At 29.9% G+C, this 18,631-nt stretch overlaps 1 protein-coding gene across 2 annotated transcripts in view; it reads left to right on the forward strand.

The window, feature by feature from the left end:
- Window positions 1-18,631, forward strand: part of LOC129984214 (uncharacterized) — a 217,479-nt gene that overhangs the window by 11,556 nt on the left and 187,292 nt on the right. For both annotated transcript variants that reach the window (XM_056094040.1, XM_056094039.1), the window contains exon 2: window positions 7,678-7,722. In XM_056094040.1, the coding sequence (XP_055950015.1) occupies window positions 7,678-7,722 (45 nt within the window). The remainder of the gene's footprint in view (window positions 1-7,677; window positions 7,723-18,631) is intronic.

An 18,631-nucleotide genomic window follows, 5' to 3' on the forward strand; every position in this document is an offset into this window, starting at 1 on the left:
TGTAAAACATGAAGAAGCAATCGTTGAGATTTTTATTCTTTAATATGTCAAAAGTTGAATTTTTGTCAAGATGTCTATCTAAGCCGTGACTAAAGTAGAAGGAAAAACCAAGTAGATAAGCAGAAAGAATGAAAAAGGAAAGAACTTCGGTTTTATATAAATTTAGAAGGAATTTCTAAGCATCAACATTTTGATTCCCTGGAAAAATGAAAAGTTCACACAGTTCAAGTTTTACAGTGAGAACAGAATTTAAGAGATAGGAAATTAATTTTAGAGTATAGCTAATATGCAATCATTACATATATATATATATATATATATATATATAAAGTTAGAAATAATACTTAATTTGTCATGTTCCTACGTGTTTCATGATTATAGCACCAAGTTTATAATAATTAAATGAACTATTATGGTAATAATAACTAAGTTTGTAAAAAAAAATGAACTATTATAGTAATAGTATGTATTATAGTAAAAGTAACTAAGCTTGTAATAAAGTTTGGTTTGGTGTTTTTTTTGTATTTTTCTGGCACAAGAACCATCTTTGGCTAAACTGCGCCATAAGCTTGTAATAAAGATGAACTATTATAGTAAGAGTATGCATTATAGAAATAGTAACCAAGCTTGTAATAAAAATAAATTATTATAGTATTAAACTATTATAGTAATAGTTTAATTATTTATTAACCAAGCATCTCATTAAAAAATAATTGTTATAAACCTGGATGCCATTCAGTAATGAGATAATAAATACATTAAAATATATACAATTTTCCAAAATAACTGAGATGAAAAATTAACCTTAAATAAATATTCAACATGTCAATGTGAATGTTTAGAATGTGTAATGTCAAAAATGTGTAGTAAAGAAAAATCTAAACTCTATAGAATTTCAAAAGAGAGGCCTCATACCGAGTCTTGTTGAGTGTTGCAAAATGTTAAATGCCAGTAAACAATGCAATGAATATATTAAAATTTTTGATTTTTAATACTAAAGGTGATATGTATACAACATTTAATGTTATATTAATTGTAATATTAAATTTATATCTCAATATATTAGTATACGAGTGAAAAATCAATATCGTCTCCCACTTATGCGAGAAAACGAATATGGAATGCTAGCTATAGTATCAACTCGTATCTCTAGTATCAATGGATCTAACTATATGGTTTTACTTCCTTTTCAAAGAAAATTCGTTATTATTTCAATTAAATTTAAATGTTCATTATATTTATTTTCCACGAAAAACGATGTTACGTTAGATTGTTTTTCTTTTGTATCTTAATGACTATTATTATAATTTTAAGCTTTGAAAACTGCTTTCAAACTCAACGGTAGTTAGTGGAATTTCTTAAGATTTATATTTACATTGGAACCTTTCATATTTGGATTTTTGAAGTATTTTAAATTAGAGCAATTACAATGCTTATACAGAGAATGTTTATATCTTTATTTTTTCATAGATATCATTTCTGTTAATGTCTACATTGTTATCAATACATTTTACTACTAAATGCAAATCCATGCAAATAAATATTATAATTTCCACTAGATTTATTAATTTTGTAGAATTTGTCTAGATTTATTAATCTTGTAGTGATTTCCAACCTATCTGTACTTAAGAAGAGAGAAGAAAACATCTTATATATTTCTGAAATACACTCATAGCTTTCTATTTTTAATTTTGACACAAACTGGTGGTGCGATTTTTATTTTTATTCTAAGAATCAACATTTTTTTTATTATTATTATATCCATTAAGAAAACAGTGATCCTTTTGTAATTACATCACAGTTTTTAATTCAAGAATTATTTTGGTTCACATTATACTGAAGTCAATTTTGAGAATGCAATTTTCTTGAAAAACTTATAAGTAAATCAGAAAAAGAATTGTGTTTTTTTTTCTTCTTATTGTTGCTTTCAATTCTTTCAGTAACAAAATATAGAACTTAGTTCTAGATTTTGTGTCTTTCCATTGTTTTGTCTCAGTTCTTAAATCAGCAATTGTTTTGGTTTATATTCTTCTGAAAGTAGCCCTGAAAATGAAATCTTTTTTGAAGAATTCATAATAAAATCAGAAGAACGTTGATATTTTCTAATTCTTTCAGTCTCAATATACAATATAGAATAGAACATCTATTAGTTGTCAACATCTGATATCTGATGTAGTGAAATGAATTCAGTACGTCGATGTCGTTTGCACATCACATATGACCTTGATATCGATTAATTCTTATTCATTTCAACACTAAAATGAGTGCTAAAAATTTCTTCATAGCACTAAAAATATCTCCTTTATAGCACTAAGGATTTTCTACTCTGAACTCTTGATTTTCTACTCTGAACTCTACTTTTCTACTCTGAAGCTCTAATTCATTATTTCATTACAATTTTTAATTTATATATTTTGATTCTTCTTCAATTCATTTTACTAATTTACAGGTATTAATTCTGATTTGAAAAATTTGATCGCTTATTTAATAAAATGCATACATAATTCATATTTGAAAAATCTTACCTTATAGAATGAATCTTGATAAATGATATAAAATATTTTGATGAATGTTATCTTAATCGTATCAAGATATTAATATGAATTGTTTGGGTAAAATTGTATTTCATGAGTATCTAAAAACATTTTCATCTTCTAAAAATGTAAGTGCTTTAGATTAACTTCAGAAACTCTCATATATTTCCCATTTTGATTTTTTTTCCCTTTTTTTTTCCAGAAATTATCCAATATGATCGAAAAATTATAGCAAAATCTTTTTACAAGTTGATTTTTAGAATTACTAAATAATATGGAATCGAAATTGTGGTTAACATCAACCACATTTGAAATGTGATGCATTGCAATATTTTTTAATAAGCATTTCTTATTGTTGCATTGTTTTTGACTTTATTTTGATTCGCTCTTGCTCATTTCAGTGTTAAAAATTAGTTTATTGTATCGAAGATATTCGTTGTCTGCTTTGAACTTCCAACACATCGATGTTTTCTCTTCTCACTTACAATATGTAACTGAATAAATTTTGAATTTACTGAAATTTAATTCTGATTTGAAATATCTGGCTGCTTGTATTTGTAAAATTTATTATTAATTTACTACTTACAATTGTAGTGTGTCTTATCTTGTTAATGCATTTCCCTTAATCTTCGTAACATTTTTATTTTTTTAAAGAACGTATGTCCTGTGATGAATCTCAACTCAATTCTTCTTGGGAGATGCCTTCCTTTTCCTTTTCTTCGAATCCGACCCCACCCACAGCCAGGGAAGAACCAATAAATCGTGCGGAGGGGAGAAAGGGCACACAATAGGGACGTAAAGGCCCCTCCAATTGGATTAAAAGTAGACGTAATGGGCAATTGAGCAGGCCAGGGAAGTGGATTAAAGACGGGGGAAGAAAATCTGTGCAAACAACTTATCTTTATCCTCCCCCTATCTGGTGACATTAAGAGAGTTTCTTACGCCCATTGTTCCCATAAGGTTCTTTTTCTTTTCTTTCTTTCTTTCTTTTCTTGTGATTTGAAGAAAAAGTCATTACTTGAGGCATTTTCTTCAAAACATTGGTCGTTATTCAAAACATTTGGTTACGTTCTTGTGGAAGTAAAATATGCTTTCTTTTTGTTGAATCAGAAAGATGTCTAAAATTTAATAACCAATAATCCTTCTCTTTCAATTTATGCTAAAATATAGAACAAATGATGATATTTTTTCAAATACTTGCGGTGGCAAATGAAAGCATTCTTATATAAATATGTGTAATTTTAATTTGTACTCTGATAATATACGAATAACCAAATTTCAAATTAGGCTTCATGCACTAACCATTACATCATAGAGGCTGAATCCATAAAATTTTATTAGATCAATATTTAGTTAATATGGTTTGCATATATAACAAATTAAAATCAAAAGAGCATGCCACATTAATTCAGTATTGATCTAATCAATTTTTATGGATCCAACCCCAGCTAAATCCGTAAAAATTAAGTAGATCAACATTGAATGAATATGACATGCATATTTAAGAAATCAAAATCAAATCGGGGTACTATATCAATTCAATATAGATCTTTTCAGTTTAAGGATTTTATCTCATGATGTAATGGTTAGTGCAGGAAGTCTAATCTGAAGTTCTTTCTGAAGGCTAGTTTTCTTTCACGCGATTTCAATCTATATCGTCTTTGATAACATATTGAAGAAATTTTATTTGCAACTGGTTTTAATCGGAATATAAAGAGTGAGCTACTCTTCATTTATATGATTGCCCACATCATCTGAGTTTCGTTCTTTATAATATATGAAAATGTTGTCATGTTTTATAACCATTTTAAAACTGATTAAATATCTTCAATTAATTTGATGTTCGTCGGTTTTTTTTTTTTAATTGCTTAAAAAGTAGCTTTGCAAAATCGTGAAGTTTGTTTCATTGTCGCTAAGGATGCTTGCATTGAAAAAGTTTTGCTGAAAATATCGCAAAAAAAAAAAAAAAATAAAAAATAAATAAATAAATAAATAAAATCCCATTTGGCTCTTGGATTACGTAAGAACGCCAAATATGATTTGCTTGATTTGTAGAATCGCAGTTTAGAGCAGAGAGCGATTCTACGTCGAATTTTGAAGATATTAAAGACAGAAAGATAAATACAAATTCTATAGCCTTATCGAAAATATTGTATGAAATTTGATTATTTGTAATTTAATATTGACTTTTTAACTTGTACTTCTAAATTTATAGCACGGCTTTTAATTCACTTGGAAACATTTAATTTTTTCAAATGATCTTTTAATTTTGTCTCGGAAGAAAATGAATAAATTTTAATTTAAAAAAAAGTAAACATGTACTTGGCGCATTACTTCTTTGGTCGAAATCTCTCATACTAAAGCAAACTCACTAAAGTTTCGAAACATTTTGTATTTTGTAAATTTTGTATTTTTTTTAAATTTGTGCTTCGTTATTTTTCGGCAATTTCGAAAGAAAAATGACTTTTATGCAATCTAAAGAAGTATTCAATAATGCCAGTTTGAATTCTGAGCTATTTTATTCTCTGTTTTTAACAATTGAACAATATATTCTGAATCACAAATACAATGAATGGCCATAAATAATGTAATCTCTAAGGAATAAGAATGTGCATGACATTCTGCTCTATGAAATTGAACAAATTAAAATATAAATAAATATTTTCCTTAGCCATGAATAACAACACGTAGGTAAAAACGAACTCAATAATTTAAAGAATGTGCAGTATTTTCATCCAAAGTGAGCAAAGACGCTAAAAGGATCATCATGATGTAAAGATGGCACAATTTTAATTATTTTCATACTATAGTGAAGAAAATTTTATAATATAGACGGATCAGAAATAGAACTTTTTCCATCATTGGACTTATTCTGCTACAAAATTGACAAAATAAATAAGTTAGATTCTTTTTGATTGTTTATTTCGATAGCATATGAAATTGTGACATCTCATATAACCTGCACCTGTTTTTGTAAGATCAAATATACTTTCTAAATTCCCCTGTGATATCTAATGTACACTGTACGTGCTTTTATGGCATCTAATGTACTCTGTACGTGCATTTGTGACATCTAATGCAGGTAGTGCGCAAATTTGTGATGTCTGATGCAAAATGTTCGTGAATTCAAGGCTCTTCCTCGCGAAGTGGGGATGAAATCATTCCATTCTATGTACCTCAACACGCCACAATTACCATAGCTCCTATTTCTTTATAACCTACCCGTTATTTCAGGGGGGTATATTCGAATGGATTGTACCAAATTTAAGTGGAAGGGGGCCGAAGTTCATGCGTGGAAAAAAGGCTGGCGAGCTTGCGCGGGAAGTGAACAGATGCCGAGGCGGCGAAAATCTCCTCCCCACCCTCCCCCCTTCTTTTTCAAAAAGTATTCAAATATAGCATAGAACGAAAGCAAAACAAAATATATAAAATCTCCGTCCCTTGAGTTTACATCGTTTGCGAATCATATAAGGTAAAATAGCGTGACCTACAAACATTCTCTCCCCTTGCGGCATTTTTGGAGAGGGGTGGGGGGAAACCCATTTTTTTTTTAAAACGAGAAAAAATATTTTTCTAAAGAATAACTTTGAATGTGGATGGCTTACTTTATTTTATTACATTTTTCTGCTAATTCGAAGAGTTAATTCGCGAATTAGTCAACTATAAACAATTTGCTCCTCGATACCTGCAAGTTATTTTCCTTGAAGTGTATAGAAGTTATTAAAATTATAATAACTCAGAAGTAAATATTCACTTGATATCAATCAATAATAATCATCATTCAAGTACAAAAAGAGGAAATGCAGATAAATATATTAACCAAAAATGTGGTTTCAAGATTTTGATTTATCACCAGGCTTCAAACTTTTATCAGTTATATTATACATAAGATTTTTGTCTCTGTGAATACGATAAATAAAAGGCCAAAATAAGTAAATAAAAGGCGAAATAAAGGCCAAGGAATAAATAAAAGGCCAAAGCTAGAAACTTCGTACCTAGAAGTTCTGTCTAATCCGTCAATAATTTTAAATAGTGAAATCAGTACGTCAGGGTTTAAATTAGATTGCGAAAACTTTTAAAAATGCTATCACAACTTCCTTCATCTCATTGGTATTAAAGAAATGTTAGTCTTAAAGAATATTTAATTATTTTTCTAGTTTTTATCGAATTTAATAATAAATTATAATGGCCACTATGTTTTTTGAGGGGGAGGGGGATATTCCTAAAAATGTTTGCAATCTTTCTGCCAGAATAAAATGTGATTTGACGTCAATACATCAATATTGCAGATATTTATCAAAGAGCTTCTCACTTTATTGTACATTTCAATACCAGCTGTTGTATGCTTTAGTGCTGAAATTTCTGTTACTCTATAGAGTAAAATGTTCAGGCAGTAATGCCTAATTATACATGAAAAAAACATTTTAATATATGAAAGTATGATATATAAGCACACATAAGTATATATGATCTTGTTATAATAATAATTATTATTTTTTGTTATAAAAATTTTGTTGTTTTATGGAAAAACAGATTACATTAAAAAGTCCAACGCTTTACCTTAATTTTTCAAAGCTGTTAACTCAAAAGTTAATGTTGAAGCTCATTCTGTTGATTCAATCATTGAATGTTTTATTTTGTTTCGGTAAATAATATTATAGTAAAAGTGGCAGTGAACTTCACATATGTACCGATTGCAGGAAATACTAATTATTGTCTGCATACGAAAAAGATTGTGTAGATTTTTTATTGCAAGTTTAAAAATCATTTATAGAAGAAACAAGCAAGGGGTACTTTAGCAAAATTTATTCTTCATGATTTTATGGGAATAGTCCAATTTTGTCGCGATTTTTTTTGTTCAAACCATGGCGAGCTCAATGCTGCTGACTGACTAGAAAATACTTAGAATTATATAATTTTAGAAGGAATTTTTAGACGCAACGTTTTTAGTTATGTGGGAAAATAAAAACTCACTCAACGCATAAATTAAAATTACAGTGAGGCTGAAGTTCGAGTACTCACGGAATTATTTTTAGAACTATATTAATTAGAATGCATTACATGCGTTACTTCGTAAATTCGTAAATTTTTCTAAGATATTAAAGATTCATTCTTTTTATTAAATATAATAATTTTATTACAGGAACTTGGAAAATATGCTGTGGATATGCTAAAAAATCTTCAGTTGGTAAGCCTTTCTTTCAAATATTTCATTACTGGAAATTTCTCTTACGTTCATTTTATAATACTTCTTTTATGTTTATAACTTTTTTGATAGTTTAGTAATTCTGATGTACCTTTAATATATTCTAATATTTTTTTTTTCTTAAAAAAAGTCGTTTAGTATGTCTATCTCACAAAATGTTTGCTTCATGATGACTTTATTAGCTAGATTATTCATAACATCAACTAAACTTTAAATTTGAAAAGAAAAAAAAAGACAAGAAATTTTTTTATCATTTCTTGTCAATGAGATTAAATAATGTTTAAAAATTCATGAAAATGATAAAATTAAATAAATGTTTCTAGCAACTCTCCTCACCATCCAAATGGGTTCGTATTAATGATAAGATCATTATGAGCTGCAGTTCATAAATTATTTGTCTGACATTTATTTATCTTCGAATTACAAACTATAAAAATTTATTTATAAATAAATAGGCAACCTATGTTTAAAATTAAGACAAATCTGTTCACAGCAATCCATTTATTTTGATATATCTATAATTAAAAGTTGCTGTTAATAAAATCGAATAATAAAATTATCATTTAATATGATGACTGTTACATAATATGTTTGCTTCGCGATGACCTTTCCAACTAGACTTTCTACAACAGCAGATATACTTTTTGTATACAATGAATTATAAACAATGAAATCAAATAAATGTTACTAACTATTCTCTTCGGCAACCAGATTTGACTGTGTGAATGTTAAGACTGGTTATACGGAACAGTTAAAATTAGTTTTCTGACAGCTATTTGTTTTCTCATTCGAAATACCTATAAATAGTCAACCATTAAACAAATGTGAATTTCCCCAGCAGATACCCAGATATTATACAATATCATATGGTAACGTACAAGATTGAAAAGATTGTTAATAATGTACAATACCATATAATATTAGTGCCAAACTATTCGTACAGTATCATACCACATGTTGTGCTACCTGTTTTTGACAATGGACGGTTTTATTTTTCTGTAATTAGCAATGATTGATATTGTGAGCCTGGTTATCACAGTAATAAATTTCATGCAAAATAAATATTTTTATCCAGAAAATAAAAGAAAAAAAAAGAAAAGGGGAAAATAAACCTGTGACCTCATCCTTGTACGATATATATATATATATATATATATATATATATATATATATATATTGTGAACTCAAATGTGCTCATAGTTAAAATTAGGCTCATAAGTGTTCCCATGAGTAGTAGAATTTAAATTATCGATAAACTTACATTTTCCGATAAAAATTATCGATAAACTTACATGATTGGTAAATTTTAATGAAATACTTCAAATAAAGATGATTTTATGTGATATGTGATGAACTGTGATTGAGACCTGGGTACAACAAAAATGGCACACTCAAGCACACACACACATAGTATATATATATATATATATATATATATATATATGTATTGAAATATAGACTTATTTTTTCTCTCAAATTTGGTATTAAAACTGATGCATCTGATGAAACTGATGAGATATTAAACGTATGGTGGTAAGAAGTGTGATAATATGGCAAAAATGTGGAACATCCTTTAATACTGATGATTCGATTTGAATGCAAATTGTGAATTATATATATTTTTACGAAGAAATATATTTAGAATTTTGTAACTAAGAAACATTCCTATTGACATTATTCATGCGGTATTTAGAAATTATTTATTACTGCCTTAGCTGTTTACTAAAATTCTTTCCACCCGTTAATTAATATTTTTTCAGCTTGAAGGTCCTTACTTGCAGCAATGCGTATACTTCTGGCTTTTATTGGTCATTTAAGGAATCCGCTGAAAGGACTTTCTTTACTTCGAAATGTTTTACAAATCATACTGAATTTTCAGTTATTAATAAGGTATAATTAGGGATTGCAATACCGGTATACCGTGATACCGAATACCGGTATTTTGAGCCATTTGTACAATTTCGTAATACCGGTATTCACAAGTTTAAATACCGGTTTTTCGGTATTTACTAGAAATTTTTAAAATTGTCTCCGCTATATGTTCAGGGATCGCCAACACGGCAAAATAGCATACTTTTTTATTTTTATGTCTCCCTAACGGGCGAAATTAATTAGCTAATGAATGGCTTAATTAATTGCTTAAATCTAAATGAGCGAAACATGGATTATCCCTGAAAGAAAATATTGTATCCATAACGACTGATGGAGCAACAATTATGAAAAAAGTTGGAAAGTTGATTGGTGCAAATCAGCAGTTGTGCTTTGCTCATGGAATTCAATTAGGAGTAATAGATGTTTTATACCAAAAAATTAAAGAACAGAAGAATCCAAATACTGTGGATATAGAAACTTCGGATTCAGACTTTGAAGAGAGTGCTAGCGATATTGACAATGAAGATAATGACAATGTAATTGTCGAAGAAGATATTGCTAATGAGGATGAAATATTAACCTATCGAGAATTGCTTCCTATAATTTATAAAGTTTGAAAAATTGTTAAGATATTTAAACGCTCCCCTATAAAAAAGGATATATCACTAAAATATATACTAACTGAAAATAAAACAGAATATATGTTAATATTAGATTCTAAAACACGTTGGAACAGTTTACTCCTAATGATGGAACGATTTTTGAAACTGAGAAATCCAATCCAAAAAGCAATAATCGATTTAAACCTGTAAATTAATTTTTCAGATACTGAATTCGACTTAATATCCAGAACCATATCAGCTCTACTTCCAATAAAACTGACTATTGAGGCATTATGTCGGAGAGATTCTAATTTACTAACAGCTAATGCAACAATAAATTTCATGTTGCAGTCACTGAAAGAACAGCACACATCACTATCTAAAGAATTATATATTACATTGAAAAATCGCACAGAAGAAAGGCATACCTAAATAGAAAATGTCTTTTGGTATTTAAATAATTATAATGATTTTAAAAATGAAAATGAAAAAGAAGAAAAGAAAAGAACCAATTCAAATCTGATTAAGTTTATAGTAAATTTTCTTAAAACTTTTTACCCACAAACCTATCCACATTCAGAATTCGGTTCAATTATCGAAGATTATGATGTAACTACTGTCGATAGTGAAAAGGAATTGTGTTTTGAACAAAAATTAGAATTAGCGATAAATAAAAAAAATTTCAACGAACCAAAATACAATGCAGAAATCAGCTATATCCAAAACCATCCGACGAGAAATCGATTTATTTGAAGATGAGGGATTCAGAACTAAATACTTGTAAAAATATATCGCGCATTGCTAACAGTACCACCAGCTAGCGTAGATGCCGAAAGAGCGTTTTCGACAGCTGGTCATTTTTACACAAAATTACTTTTCAGACTTAATGACAGTACAATTGATGCATTATGTTTTTTAAGATCACATTTCAAAAATTTGTAATAGTACCACAGACTGAATAGTGATATTGACACTTTTTTTTTGTGATTTAAATAAACAAGATGTTCCTTTACTTTTTTGTGATTATATACTGTTATAATTTATAGGTTACAAATTATTTTTTGTGACATTTACACTCTCTAACAAAACTGGCAAATAAAACAAAGAAACACCTGTGTTTTCTTTCTTTTTCTAAAATTTCTAATACCGGTATTAAAACCGGTATCCCGGTATTAAGATCTAAAAAATACCGAATAACGGTATTGAAATTTTGGTCCGGTATTGCAATCCCTAGGTGTAATATAAAAGCTGGAATTTTCATAACATTCTTCTCTCTCAGCTTTCAAGGCTTAACTTATTTTTGAAAAGGTTGACAAATCAAAAATATAACTTAGTCAATTGACGTATTTATTTCATTACGTTCACTTTCAATTTTAATAAAATTTCGTCAGTTAATTTTAAAATTTTATCATAATTTTTCTAAATTTTAAAAAAGTAATGTTTTTTGGATCTCTAACAACATTATTTAGAAATATATGTGCATGCATGCATATGTAACTAATTACACATAGTTCCTCAATATTCTGAATTATTTAACACTCTGGTATCCTTTTACTTCAAAAGTGTTCAGGATTTTTGAAATGGTAGATGCATTGATTGTGAATATTTCAAGACTCTACTTAATCATAGAGATTCCTATTTTAAGTAAAGTTTTTACTCCGTCGTTAATGCTCTTCTTGTTTACAGTCTTCACAAGGCAAAAAATATTTCTCACTTTCGCGCGTTATTACTCCTAAAGGATCTACCAAATAAGCAAATTGAATAGAGGTCTTGTTATACTACAGAGTGTCTTGGACCAGAGCCCAATGGTCTGCAGTTCTACTTGTCCGGCTTTATAATTCCATCGCTACCGCCCTTTCCCGACGTTTTGTGAAAGTTCAACTCAGTTGAGGCATGCACCCTGGATAAGTTCCAGAAAAACATAATTTGTTTCTTGTTTTGAGTTCGCAAAAGACATTCCATGATGACCAGTGAATGGGCCATGGCTTTTAATGGCAGATCTAATGGATTGTTAAAATGAAATTCATAACTAGGATTTAGGAATTGTTAACTAATTACCAGTTAACGAATATGAGTGAAAATGAGAGAGAAACATAAAGATTTATTCTATTGCACGAATCATTTTATTTGTATAAATAAAAGTAAAACACATAAATACAGGGTGGCCATAAAATAGTTTTCCCTGTTTGGCGACATCTGCAGCTAAAACAAATGAACGAAAAGAAACCACATTTCATATACAGACTGGAAAATATGGAAAGATGAATTCCGCAGAAAAAAAAAAATAGTACCAAAAATTGCCGATAGAGAAAATATTGTCGCTGTGGGAGTACAGTTATTAATGAATTCATGAAATTCAGAGAAAATTAATATTAAGGTCCTCTCTAATTCATCAATATTAAGGTCCTCTGGACGCCGTACAACATCTTCAATATTCTGATCTTTGTATATAAAATTTTGCATACGGTATAGGATGCTCTCCACTGCTGCGTGTAAACTGTCACTTTCCATGTTCATAACAGCCCGTCTGATGTTCTGTTTCAAGACATGCAGGTTTGCTTAAGAGCAGCCACGGCATTATTACACTGTCCAGTGTAGGAAAGTTTTACCAGTAAAGTATGTTGCTGTAAGGTAAGGCCCATTTTAAGCACACATCAACAGTCAATCACGAACAACAGTCAAGAAAACATCAAAAGTCAAGAACGAATTGCTAAAAGGTCGTTTGCTCCTCCCTTTTTACAGGGAATGCATGGCGCTGCTTAGCACGTACTTAGAATTTTACATAATCCATCTCAATATGCAAATTTCTCCCGTTCGTATGTGATAGCAGTGCCAATATTTCTCCTATCGGCAACTATTAGTAATAATTTTTTGCCGGTGGAATTCATTTTTCCAATGTTTTCCACAGTCTATATTTGAAAAATGGTTTCATTTCGTTCATCAGTTTTAACTGTGGGAACTGCCAAATAGGGAAAGTTATTTTATGGCCACCCTGCAGTCTGCACTCTAACGAAATCTAATTATGGAGCTAAGAATTGTTGAATTTCTGGGGACAATCAATTGTTAATTTTTTATTAATAAAATCTATAATAATATTTTTCGTCCTGAGCCACGTTGGATATATCAGCTAGTGAAGGCTACATAATAAAACTGAATTTATTTGGCATTATAAAGAAGCACTATAATTCATGCAATTCAATATATGAAACCAACAACATCAATTTCTTCATATTCATTGAGAAAAGGTTAGACCAGAATAGTCCATTCATCCAATCGAATATTCTCCTGGACAACCTTAACAACAAGCGGTCGAGTGGAATGCAGTTCAGTCCATTCAAACACGGCTGAGGCTGGACATGACTCAAAGGGGGAAGAGAGAGAGAGAATAAACTCATTCCGGGTCAGTTAACAGGCCTCCTTTCCCATTCTCTCTTTAAATCGCAATCTATCGCTGATCATTGGAGGCGTGATGAATCCGATAACTGCGCCCCGGCAATTTATCCACTGACCGGTCGGTTAGGACTGTTTTGTCTGAATGACCCCTTTGGCACTCCCCCGGGGCTCGTAATGAGTCCCCATACAACCGCCCCGTGATGGTCAGCGCTGGGTGGGAAGGCCAGATAGCGTGAGATGGAATTGAATTGGTGCTGGTGTGTATGTCCGGTGGAGCAGAAACGGCCGAGATTTGGTCTTTCAATTCGAATCGCTACTTGGCTGCACTCTGCAGGAGATGCCTTCCTGGTAATGATGTTGTCTACAAGATGTAGCGTAAAAACATATGCAAATCCCCGTTTCATTTTAGTTTGTGGGTTGATTCTTTCGTGTGAATGTTCTGTAGAAAAATTCAATATGCATCAATAAGGAACAGTAGTAGTAGTATTAATATTTTAAAACTGATAGATTTTTGCCTTAATCCTCATAGAATCATCCTTCGAGAAAGCAAAATAATTCAGAGAATATGATTCTAAGTCCATTTTGGTTTCAATTAGCCTGTAAATGGAGACGAGAGTCAATATAACTCCGCTTTGTTCATTAAACTCTAATTATCACGTAATGTTTTGCCCTTGAATACTATCATCTCTTCAATATCTTCAAGTTGTACTTTCAGCAGTGCATTGGCAGGATTCTAAGTATGAACACGTGCGTATAACCGAGTTATTCTTTCTCAAAGTTTTTTTTGTTGTTATTTATTGAGTCATTGCCTCCATATCTCTGAAACTGCTTTTAATTTGAATAATGCAAAAAAATAAAAAAATATTTTTAAAATATTGCATTTTTTTATTTTTCTTGTTAAATTCAAACAGTTGTCAACATTAGTGTAATTCAGTAACATCTAAACGAAATAAATACCCATTAAAAGATTGGTTAGAATCTTTTTACATCTTTCCAACTTTTTTTCATTATTATATTTAACATTTTTAAAATTAATATTTTTAATACTTGTGGTAACTACATGATTTCCAGAATATATTGTGTTTCTAAAATTAATTCCAATGCTGTTTACAAAAGCCAAAAAGAAAAATAATAATGGAGTCATTTTGACTCCATTTCTCTGGCCGTATGAGAAATTCAAACCTCCAATTACTAGTTATAAGATGACATTCATCCTTATTCATCTAACTTGAACTTTTATTTTATCATTAAGAGTATATATGAAGAGGAAATAATCTAATCGTTGGTTGACGACTAACTAGATTACTATTTGGTGCGATTGTCTTGAATTAATTTTTGGTGAAAAAATATTCAAATAGTCAAAAAAAAAAAAAAAAAAAATCTGTTTTGAGGTATTGATGAACCTCTATGTTTTAGTTCTACTTGAGTAGAGAAAGGTGATTTTTAAAATTGGACCAATTTGTCGTCCTAATTCTCAGTGAACTCGAAGACTTTAACTCGGCGAATGAGATTTAGCATGTGGACGAAGTCCCTCTATAGTAAATGTAGTATATCTGCTCGTCCTTATGAACACGGTAGCTTTACATGTAAAAAGTTTAATAAGATTTAGTGTGTGGTTTTTATCACCTAAATTATAAATCTGAATAAAATTTCAAATTCATTCAGACTTAAAGAAAAACTCTCAAATGAATATTCAATTTTTATCATTGTGTTGCGAAGTTCAGCGAATAATGCACCATTTTTTTAATAGACGAATATATTGAGGAGATAACTTTCCCTTTTGGTTAAATTAATGCTCTCTGAATTTTACAGCAAACATGCCATGGCATAGTTCCTGTTCTTATCATATGTATTAAAATATTAAATTCATAAACTTACACCAGCCATTTGTTTTTTGAAGTATATGAAAACGTTTTTCGTAGAGTTTTATTAATTTAATATAATTAAAGTGGTTGAATAAAGAATAATCCATTACATTAATGTCTTTGCCGAAATTCGTTTGCTTTTCAAAACTACAAATTAAAAAAATAAATCTTAATACAGTATATAGTTAATACTTTTAAACTGAAAGTTAGACCCTTCACAGAGAAATATCCCTCGTTTGAATTCCCGCTTTATAAGTATTCCTGGGTGAAATCTTCAGTCCGAATTCCTTTTTATTCCTTCTCTTAGCTATTTTTTATTACTTTAATTTCATATCTTTCATGATATTTCTCTCTTGAGTGTATTGTCCAAATGTTTTCAAGCTAGTACTTGCTCTTCTGTTATTAATTGTACAGACAATGCACTTATTTACTACCTCATCAAAACTTATTACATAAAATAATTAACAAAAATTCAAATTTATTTTTTAAATGCTATAATTGTATTTGCATACAAATCCCTTTAATAGAAAGTTTTGAGGTTCATCTTCATATTAATTCTTGACTATACTTAGTTAAAGAAAAGTTCCGTTTGGTTCAATCTTCAACTCGTATCACTCACTTTATAAGGAAATAGAAATTGAACTAAAAAAATTAAATTGAATTTATCTTACTAAAAAAAACAATATCTTTTGTTTACATTGGAGTTTCCGCCAAGGAAGAAATAGCAAATTAATTTTATGGTTATGTTTATTATGATGATTTATATTTCTTCCTTGGAAACAATACTGTTGGTATACAACTGGAGTTAGCTTTTCAAATCTGTAATTTAGTTTAAATTTGAACGTGTATTTTAAAAATATACAAAGGCGGATCATTTACAAATAAAATTAATCAAAGAATAATAAGTAAATTTATAAATGTGCTTTCAATTAAAATTATGAGACATATTTTAATCATATAAATTTTATAAATTTCAATGTATGGGACTATCAACCAAAAAAGCAATCATTATGAAATTCAATTGAAAGTAATTATTTCCTGAACCAAAACTATTAAAAGATACATTGTATTTTAGATAGCGCTAATGCGCTACAACTAAAACAAAAATGAACTTAACCAAATAATACAGCCTACCACCAGAATTTATTCTTGTGGACCTTGCTTTTTCTTATACAGAAGTCTCAGGTAGATATATTTTAAATCTACCAATCCTGTATAAGATCTTTACAAATACTTTTCCACAGTGAAAGAAAACATAAAAAAAAAACCGATTTTAATAAAAGATTTATAATTTGCTAACAACCAAGAAATTTTTTGTTCCGATGCTTTTATTTAAGCAAACATTAATCTCTTCCAGGGCTTACATCAACATACCTAAAATCAGACCTAACATTTCTAATTTTACCGAATTCCTCTGAATGCTTCTCCTTCTGCAAATGCAGAGCATCTCTCTTTCAATCATGATAGATGATATCAAAAGAAAGCGGCCAGACCCCGACCAGATGAGATATAAAAGCCAAAGAATAAAATCTTTCTTCCTCCCAAAATAAAAGCGATTGTAGAGGGAAGGCCGGACGCGCGACGGGCCGGACGGTCCTTGGCGGCTTTGAGTCCGGGTCCCCCGAGTCCAGCCACTTACCGTCGACAACGATTCTCATGAATTTTTCATCGGATCAGGGAGAAGCTGCGAGGGAGAAAGTGATGAAAGCGGTCATCTTTTAGAATCTCTTCTCCTTTTGTGCCGCCTGCGGGGAACGGTGGTCTAAGGATTTGCTGCAGAAGGAATCGGGGTGTTGTTTTTGATGTCTGGAGAGAAATATGGAGGCAGTGCTGTCTCCCACGTTTGAGATCTTCGGTCTTTCATTTTCTCAGAAAAAGCAACATTGATGAATGCAGTCCATGATTAGTGAAAAAATCTCGAGATCTCGTTATTGATGCATTTTATTTCTGTTACAAAAACTACTCATGAATATCATTTCAGTATCTCACTTTGAGGAGAAAACAGCAGTTATGAAAGCAAAAAGTAATTAATAGAAATAATTAAGAAGCAACAAAAAAAATCTTATTTCGGATGTTTGAAGGGAAATATGGAGGCCGTGTTTCTTCTATATTTGAGGTCTCCGGTCTTTCATTTTTTATGAAAAAGCAATATTGGTGAATACAGTCCAAGACTAATGAAAAAATCTAGAGGGGATCTCTTTATTGATGCATTTTATTGCAGTTACAGAAAACTACTCATGAATATCATTTCAGTACCTCAGTTTGGAAAAAAAAAACAGTTATGAAAGCAAAAAGTAATTAATAGGAATAATTTAAGAAACAACGAGCAGTAAATCTTGTTCCCGATTCTGGAGATAAATAAGGCGGCAGATTTGTTTCTGAGTTTGAGATTTTGGAGATTTAATTTCTCAAAAATGCAACTAGATCAATAAATTCCACAATTTGTTGAAAATTCTTGAAGGCAAGTGTTTATTTGTGTATTACTAAAACATTTCATCATAAGTGACGATTACTGTCTGAGTTCGCATAGTAAAACAGCACTGAATAAATATTTAAGAAATTAATAGCAAAAATTAAGGAATTATAATCAATAAGTCTTATTTCCAATACTTGAAAAGAAATATGGATGTAGTGTTATTTTCTGTGTTTGAGATCTTTGGGTTTCGTTTCTTGGAAAAAATAGTATAAAGAATTTGTTTCATAATTAGACAAAACTTCTTGCGAGAAACTCTCCTCTAATGCATTTTGTCTACATTGCAATTTTTTTCTTCATAGACAGCAGGTACTGCCTCAATTATAAAAGCGGAACAATGCTTATGGAGAGAAAACACTGATTTCATTAAGGAATTTGGGAAAAAAATAAAATATGTGTTGCTTTTGTTATCTAAAGAAATAAGAAGTCAATGACATAATTTATATTTGAGGGGTTTTGTTTGTATTTCAAAAAAATCAAAAGGAGGAATAAATTCTACAATTTATCACAAATATACATGGGACATCTTTAGTGCTACATTTTATAGAGGACTCTTCTTAAGCTGCCTTAGATAAGAAATTTAAACAGCAACTATAGAAGACATCGTGGACTACATTGGTATTGTGTCTGAAATACACATACTTACATTGTTAATAAACTTTGGTATGTATCTAATCTTTGTGATC

The sequence above is a fragment of the Argiope bruennichi genome, chromosome 9 (assembly GCF_947563725.1).
Source record: "Argiope bruennichi chromosome 9, qqArgBrue1.1, whole genome shotgun sequence".
NCBI lineage: Eukaryota > Metazoa > Arthropoda > Arachnida > Araneae > Araneidae > Argiope > Argiope bruennichi.